The sequence below is a fragment of the Pteropus alecto genome, unplaced genomic scaffold (assembly GCF_000325575.1).
Source record: "Pteropus alecto unplaced genomic scaffold, ASM32557v1 scaffold223, whole genome shotgun sequence".
NCBI lineage: Eukaryota > Metazoa > Chordata > Mammalia > Chiroptera > Pteropodidae > Pteropus > Pteropus alecto.
In genome coordinates this window covers 1,565,482-1,573,973 of record NW_006434441.1, presented here as the reverse complement: position 1 = coordinate 1,573,973, position 8,492 = coordinate 1,565,482, and the positions used below count along the sequence as shown (strand labels likewise).

Sequence of the window (8,492 nt, the reverse complement as noted above, 5' to 3'; positions counted from 1 at the left end):
CCCTTTCCTCTCGCCTTTTACCTTTTCTTCTTGGGTCTCTCCTTGTATCTCCTACCCACCATCTTCGGTCCCGCGGCAGCAAAGGGCTGGCCGCCCTCCGCTCTCCTGTCCTCTCGCCTTTCCTCTCCTCCCCTGGGGTCTCCAGAGAGAAAGGTGGCCAGGAGGGGTGGGGAAGGAGAAGCCCGGGCAGCAAGCGCAGAGTCGGTCCGCAGCATCCAGGGGCGCCGCCCCGCTGGGCCACCCTGCGGCCTCTTGCGGGTTCGTCGGCGGGTGAAGAGGGTCCCCGGGCCGAGGCGTGGGTGACCTGCGCTTGTTTTCCCCACATGTACCACAGTTAGGCGCTTCGGGGTCTCCGCCTTCAGGGCAGGGGAGGGGCGGGAGATGGAGGCTAGAAGGTCGGTCACGAGAGGAGTTCTAGAGTCCATCCGAGCCCAGGGGCCTGTCCGCGCCGAGGACTTGGAGCGGCAGAGGTAGAAAGGCCTCAGAGAGTCAGCCCCTCCTTTGGTTTCATCCGAGAAGCTGAGGTCCCGAGACTCCCCGGTTCCGGCCATGAGGGAGGGTCTGCACTCCCATCTAGGATCCGCACCACGAGCGCGCGCGCACCCGGGAGAGCCTCATCGGGGGACCCTGGGAGGGGACTGGCGCAGAAGCATTGAGTGCCCCTGCAGGGATCAGGCTGTGCCCTCACTCTCCAGCGTCTTGGACCCTGAGCATGGCTTCTCCAGGTGCGGTGGGGACACAGAGCATAGTGCTTGGGGGCAGAGGAAACAGGACACGGCTGGAGCTGCTACTGTGATCATCAGACATCACTCAGACTTGGCGCGAAGGGCGGGGGGTGCAGCCCTGGCCTGGAATCGGGTCTCTGAGGACATGCCAGAGTAACTAAGAGGGATCGGAGTCTCAATGAGGCCTTCCAGCGGGCGGTCTCACATTTAGCGCCCCGCTCCTACCTTTTTGTACTCTCTCAGGCTGTCATCCTGCTCTCAGCTGAGAGACTGAGGTGGGGCTGTGGCAAGAGCCTTCCGGGGTCCCATGTCCAGCTGTCTGTCCTTAGTGCTGGTCAGAGCGCAGCCGTCCAGGTACTGCCCACCAGAGCAGGCTCCAAACCGCCACCTGCAGGTGGCTGGCCACAGGGCCACCGAGTGGCCAGCCGCTTCAAAGATGGCCTTTGGGCTCTAGCTGAAGCTAAGAGCACAGCACCTTAAGCCATGCCCCTCAGGAAAGGGGGTGGGGCTGTGGCTGCTGGCTGTTATGGAGGCTGCTGTTACCATTGACATAGTGCTCCTAGTGGGTGACTTTTCATGAAAGGAAGTGTCACTTCCTTCCCATCACACGAAGGGTGAAAGGGGTGGGGCAGGCAGAGAAGGGGAGAAAGAAGTGGTGCACCTGGCACTGACTGGGTCACTCAGTGACCTGCTGTGTAGTTTTGACCTGGTCCCAACCCAAGCCCCTCTGGGCATCAGGAGTGTCTGGGATCAAGTAGGCTGATGTTGATGGAGGCACTGCTCCTGCCCCACGCAGCTCAGCGGACCTCACCCACTGCCGGCACTCACACATGCACACTCAAACATAGTTGCACAGTCAAACACTTGTGTACTCATGCACACACACAATTGCAGTTACAGACATGTACATGCAGTCACATATACTTATGTGATAGTCACACACACTCCCACACAATACACACAGCACACTCTTAGTCACATATAACACACACAATCACATATACTCACACATGTACTTGGCTGTGGTTTGTGGGGGAAGTGTTGTTTCTCAATTTGTTCTGCTCAGCATGTTGGGCCCATAGAGTGTAGCATAGCCACCTTACAAATGGGGACACCGAAGTACAGAAGCAGAGACCAACTTGGCAAAGATTCAGCTTTTCATCTGGTGGGCAGGGGAGGCTCTTGTCAGCAGATCCAGGGGAGCTATGTGATGGGAGCCTACAGACCCGCTCAAGGAGTGCAGGCAAGTTTGCACCCCTGAGCACAAATAAGGAACTGGAATATCCCTGCTCCAGTTAAAGAAAACCTCTAGACCTCAGGGTTCATTGTCTCAGGATAGTCAAGCTGCTCTGGTTCTGAAGCCCAGCCATGCCACTAGTGAGCTGTGTGACCTCAGGCAAGTTACTGAACCTTTCAGAGCCTCAGATGTTGTAGGTGTAAAAAGGGGATATTACAGCCACTGGGTGGCTGGGAAGATTCAGTGAGTGTGTGCAGGTTTTTTGGTCCAAAGCCTGCCAGGGCACTGATTTGAGTTTGTATAGTGTGGAAGTGGGGGAGGCAATGGCCACAGGCCACATGGATGGCAGGAAGCATCCTCTTTTGGCGTTAGGGACTGAAACTAACCCCTTCAGGGCTGCAGTTGTAGGATCTGGGGCTTAAGTTGACTTTGACACGCACCACAGACTTGAACAGAAATCAGATTCCCAACACAGGAAGGGCCTTGAGCAGTCCCTGTGCCCAGTACCCAGCATGCCCACTCCCTGCCCAGTGAGGAACTGGGCCACCAGCCTTCCTCTGTGTTCTTCCCAGCAGTGAAGTAAGGGAGTGTCAGGGCCTGTGGAGCTGAGTCCTACCACAGATTATCAAGGCTTTTCTCACACTGTTATCTCACTGCATGAAACACAGGGAATAGGCTCAACAGGAAGGACGTGGAGCCTTTAAGAAGGACTGTTGAGGACAGCAAAGGGAGACCTGAATCTGTGCAGACACGTGATCCTCAAACGGAAGATGCAATACAGAAAGGTGTTACTTCTCCTCAAAGTAATTCCTAGATTTAAATGTAATTCCACGAAAACCCCAGTGTTTTTAAATTTTTAAAATTTGTTGTTGTTATTATTTATTTATTTATTTATTTATCTATTTAATGCCTACAGCACCCGGTATTCCTAGGTGGTCTCCCATCCAAGTACTAACCAGGCCCAACCCTGCTTAGCTTCTGAGATCAGATGAGATGGGTCACATTCAGGGTGGCATGGCCATAGACTTATTTTTTTAAGAGAAGGTGACAGAATTATATTAAAGTTCAGATGGAACTTTTTAAACAGAAGAGTAATGATGGGGACATGCCCTCTGGATAGTAAGTTGTTTTACAAAACCACAAAAATTACAGCAGTGTGCATGGGGCCCAGCATTCCACATGGATGGAGTTGAATTGAAAGTTCAAACCTATCCCAGATGTCTTCCTTAAAAGCCTTTAGATTGGGGGCGGTGGGTAAGCATTTATAATTTTGGGGGGAGGGGGGTCACTCACTTAATACTGGAACCACCTAACCAATGTGTGTGTGGGGGGGAATGTGGTTAGGTCCTTATCTCATACCTTACAGATTCCAGATGTATTCAAAGTAAACAGTGAAAGGACAATCACCATTATTGTCATTATTGCTTCCTGGATGGGAAAAGTAATGTCTGAAGACATTCCTTTGGAGAGCAGGGGTTTTTGTAGTTAAATCTCCTCCTCTTTACAATAGGGCATCTTTGGCTTTGTGCTTAGAGGGGATCTGTGAGTGAGGTAAGGTAGTGACTCATGGCAGCAGCAGTTGCTTAGGGCAGGTGGGTGTCTCCTGGCTCTATGGGCCAGACATGGCTGCGACACTGGGGTGGCCTGTCCAAAAGCCCCTCCCCTCTGAGTCAGTTGAGGGGCGCAGCCACTGTCTCGGGCCCTGGGTAGGAGGGGTCAGCTGGGAGCTGTGCAGGCAGGAGGGCTAACCCATCACCTATGGGGCGGGTTTCATAGCAGAGCCCCTTCTCCAAATGTAGATCTATCTCCCTGGAACTCTGATGTACAAATGACTGGGGAAGGGAGAAGTTCGGGCAGCCAGGCCAGGACTGAGGGCACCCTGGAGGAAGAGGGCTGGGAGTCTCCCCTCTCCCACTTAAAGCTGTAGCAGTGGAGCCCAGAAGGCCCAGCCAGGACAGTGAGCACACTGGCCCTGGTGGGAGAGAATGGAAGCCAAGTTCATGTGGGGACTCAGCTGGGCACAGAGGCAAAGAGTGCGTCTCTTTGTGGCTCTCAGCAAGTGCTCTAATCCTCTTGCTGTCTGGGGTTAAATGGCTCAAATTGGTGACCTCCTTTCCAGGTAACCTGAACGCCAGACTCCAGGAGACCTTCCCTGAGTGTGGCCCAGGCAAGAGCGCTCCAGCTCTGGAACCAAGCAGAAGGGACTAGAGAGCCTCTAGCCTGGTAGCTCTCAACCTGGCTGCCCTTTGAGGTCCCCAGGAAGCTCTAAACTCGGATGCCCCTTGCAGGGCCTTTAGTCAAACTCAGGTAGGGATGGGGAGGCAGGCATCAGTGTCTTTAGAATGTTCCTCGGGTAACTGAAATGGGCCCTGGTCCAACCACTTATTCCTCTGAGGCCCAAGGACAGCAGCTTGCCAGGGTCACATGGCCAATTTGCAGGAGGGTCACAGGAGCAGATGGAGATTTCTTCAATGCTGAGGGTCCTACGGGGAAGAGGGGAGAGAGGGCGTGAAGGCAGAGCAGAGCAGGCAGGCAGGGAGCAAGAGAGACTGGTGGCAGCATGTGCCCCGTGACCCAGAAGACTTCATGGACAGTTAGCAGAGGACTCCAGGGCTTTCTCCACTGTTTCACAGAAGGGAGACTGAGGCACAGTTGCCCAAGGAAAAGCACCAGCCTGGGGGGGGGCGAGTCATCATTAGTGCCCGGTTACTTCTGGAGCTTGGCCATGACTTCAGTGTCAGGAGGCAGCCTAAGAGGATAGCTGAGTTTTTCCCTCTGACAAGCGTTTGGACTGGTTTCTCTTCCAGGCGTATTTAGACTCTTCCTCAAGGTTTTGCAAATGTTGGCAGTAACCACAGCGGCCACAGTGATGGTGGAGCCAAGCCTCGTTCTGAACCCTGGTCCCCCGGGGAGACAAGAACTTAACGCCCGTGGCTTCAGTTTCCCCTTCTTCAAAATGTGATCCCTTCTGAGACTAAATGAGAGGACGTACGTGAGAGTGCCAGGGACACAGAGCTGAGGACCTGTGCCCCTGAGTGACTGCAGGCATAATGGTGCTTATGTGAGCAGCTACCAAAGGGGACAGCAGGCTCTGGGAGCACGTGTCTCTGGGTGCTGCTGGCCTTGTGGGCCATGGTGGCATGGGTCTGTCGTTCTTAAGGACATTTTTTTCTGTCTGAGATGAAGAAGAACCTCTCGGTTCCCCATAGTAAGGACTTACTGAGCTGGAGTAAACCAGGACCTGGGGCCGTTCATACTAGATTAATATAAAGAAGAAAAGAAGAAAGAAAAGATGCTCAAAAGACGGGCTTCCTGGCATCGGATCTGCTGCCAGTCCGCTGCACAGCCCCAGGTAGTTTCCATGGCTGTGTTTTCGGCAGGGACAGGAATGTTGTGTTTTTGCAACCATCAGCTCATGGCTGCCTTGAGTCAGGGCCCTGAGTTCATGCTTACCTGGCAGACAGGTGACAGCAATCTGTCAGGATGTGAGGAGACCAGAGAGAGGCAGGAGCGCCACGTTTGGCTGAAAGGCCTCGCAGAGGCAGCAACTTGTCAAGTGGGTCCTGACAAGTCACCAGGACCCTTGCAGGTAAGGGGAGCAGGGGCAGTGAGGCCTCTGCAAATGCTCAGGGAAAGGTTGATGTGTCACAAACAGGAACTTACTCTTCTTGATTATTCCTGGAGGCTCTGTGATCCCAGCACCCCGCGGTGCTCTGGGGACCTGCAAGCACGGCAGCCTCCGCAGCTTTCTCCGCAGCTTTTCGCCCGAACTGCTATAGAAACGTCCTGCCAAGATTTGGGGCAGGCTTTGGAGATAGGATTTTCCCAAGCGCCACAGCCCCCACACTAGCCTCCTCTGACTTGACCCCAAGCTGGTTTAGGGTTTCCTTCAGAGATATGGGGAGTGGTGGAACTGAGAGAGGCCACCTGTCAGGCGCGGCACAGGCAGGACCTGTGGAGGTGAGCACAGGGACATATGTGTTTACAGGTTCACCCTGAGGGCACAGGACACCCTGCAGAGGAAGAACACTCGCCTGACCTGGCCCTTTCAAACCTGCTGCCTCTCCATGGGGAGCCGCTCCTGGCCCCCTGTACATCCCCATCTGCCTCTCTCTCACCGTCCTCTCCTTCTCTTCCTCTTCTTCCTCTCCTCGCAGCACCTCCTATCAGAGGGAAAAGGAAGCAGTCAGAGGGGGGTGACCCCCCAGACCCACCTGTGTCCCCTCAACCTGATGGTGAGCAGAGTAGGAGCCAGAGCCCCATCCAGCTGGAGGTGAGTTAGGCGTCCCCCCAGGGGACTTTTCCAGATGACCCCAAGCTCTCAGGAGGGAGATGTGGCCCTCCCTCACCCCGCAGAGCTAAGCTGCACTGGGAGTTGTGAGAGCCGGCAGGCCGCAGAATGTGCCCTCCCACTGCAGGGCTGTCAGACTTGGCCTTTATAGCCGAACCCTTTCTTAAACGAAGGTCACTGGAACCCTGATCAGATGAGACAGATAAAAACACTATTCTATGATGTAAAACTTCATCCACATCTCTCTGTCCGTCTGTTCAAATTTATAATGTAGACATAAAAGTCCCTCTGTGAGACCAGTGGGGCAGTTGTGATGAGTGCCATCCAAGGAGGAGCCGTGGGTGACATGGCTCAGCACGGTCAGCCTCAGTACCCGTTCATTTTGGCCGTTTGTTGGGGTGGCACAGTCTGGAGTAAAAATGTTAATTCACGTAGGAAAGCAGTCATAGTTGGTCACAGTTCCTGATGGCCTGTGTGGAGGTCAGAGGACAGGAAGGAAGTGCAGGTTCTCATGGAGAGCGGCTGCAAGCATGCCAGCCCAGCACCTCATCGGCAGGGTGCTGCAGTGTCCTAGGTAATACGAGCCTGCGTGTTTCTTGTCAGCGGTCTTGGATACATCAGAAAACACCAAAACAGCACTTCTGTAGAATATTTGGAGGACCTATGGCTCTCTGCAGTGTCCCAGGCCCAGACAGTTACATCCTCCTGGTGTCAGGGGCCCTCCCATCCTGGACCTGGGAGCTGGCTGTTCCCCAACCCCTCAGCCCCAGCCCAACTGCGCCCTCTGCCCTGAGCCTCCAGCCAGGTGAACAGCATCAGCAGAAACTTCCCCCTGGGAGCGAACACGCCCAGTCCTGTGCATCTAGCAAGTGCACTGGAACCCAAGACATGGCTGTACCTGAGTTCAGCACACAGACTGGTGGGTCAGAGAGGCAGACCACCGTGACAAAGACTCAGGGGGCACAGGCCCGGCCGAGCAGCCCCACAGCACCAGAAAGCACCAAGCCCCTTTGTCTCTTCATCTTTGACCTCAGTGGACACCGAGCCCACAGCCAGGCACAGTCTGGTAGAGGAGTTGAGATGCAGATGTAACAAATCTAGAGCAAGATAAGGAAGTGACCTGTGCCTGGAGAAAGAACTGGAGAAGGTGTGGGGCTGCTCTTATGGCTGTCTCTGGAGCAAGGCCTCTGTGGCCCCTGACCTGGGATGCTGGGCACTAATAGATGACAACTGTGTCTTTCTGATGCCAGGACAATCTCTCCAGCCCAGAGTAGTGGGCTCGAGGCCTACTCCCTGCTGTGGAGACTGGGGCTGGAGCCATGCACCTCCTTCCTCCCCAGCAGCCAGTGGTTCCACCTGTCCCCAGCTACCCACCAACTAGGGGCTGATCCCAGTGCCTCCTGTTCTTTCTCCAGGATGCCCTCGAGGCAGGCGGGGAGCGGGAGGAGGAGCAGGCCTTCCTGGTCAGCCTCTACAAGTTCATGAAGGAGCGACACACACCCATCGAGAGGGTGCCCCATCTTGGCTTCAAGCAGAGTGCGTCCCTGGGGTGCAGGCAGGGAGGGGGCCCAGCAGGGGACTGCACCCAGGCAGGGCATTGGGGCAGGCACCTTCGCTCTGGATGACCCTGATGCTGTCAGCCCACAGGGGCTGCGCATATAAAGGGCATCCCCTCCCAGGTACTGGGCGGGCAATGGGTGGAGCTGGACTTCTATGCTAATCGGCCACTGGCCTGCAGTCCATCGCAATGGCCCAGGTTCTGTGCATGCCTGACAGGGCCATGGAAACGGGCTGCTGGCTGCTCTCTCCTCCCACAGAGACTGACAGCGGCCCTGCCCTCTCATTCTCCAGTTAACCTGTGGAAGATCTACAAGGCAGTGGAGAAGCTGGGGGCCTATGAAATGGTAAGGAAGGTACCTGAGCCCTCCACCATGCCACATCTTCCCAAATGTGCCTGCTGCACCCAGGGGAAGCTGGGGCAGAGCGTGAGCCCAACGAGTTGTCCTTGGCCAGACAAGAAGGAGGCAGGGGGCTGAGTCCTGCCCTCCCCAGCTCTCCTGCATGCTGCGTGGAGGGCGAGGGCCCGCCTTGCCCTCTGTACTTTGCTGCTTGAAGCAGGTTTTCCTCTTCACCATCTGCTCTGCTCTCCCCGAGCTCTGAAAACTGTGTGGGCCAGCAGTCATGTGGCCTTGAGGGGAGAATGGCCTGCCACCTGAGGAGCACCCCCGCCCCGACCCTC

General features: G+C 55.4%; 1 protein-coding gene and 1 pseudogene across 6 annotated transcripts in view; one reads left to right on the top strand and one right to left on the bottom strand.

Annotated features, from left to right (window-relative positions):
* Positions 1-13: 13 nt before the first annotated feature.
* Positions 14-8,492, top strand: part of ARID5A (AT-rich interaction domain 5A) — an 11,480-nt gene continuing 3,001 nt past the window's right edge. For 3 of the 6 annotated variants that reach the window (XM_015587453.2, XM_015587452.2, XM_025045055.1), the window contains exons 1-2: positions 7,668-7,789; positions 8,071-8,157. In XM_015587453.2, coding sequence (XP_015442939.1) covers positions 8,150-8,157 — 8 coding nt within the window. In that variant the 5' untranslated portion in view covers positions 7,668-7,789; positions 8,071-8,149. Of the gene's footprint in view, positions 726-4,209; positions 6,236-7,667; positions 7,790-7,991; positions 8,158-8,492 lie in introns of those variants that run through there. The other 3 variants (XM_006909430.3, XM_006909429.3, XM_025045054.1) reach the window with 3 other exon arrangements.
* LOC112477856 lies at positions 2,870-2,988 on the bottom strand (annotated as a pseudogene).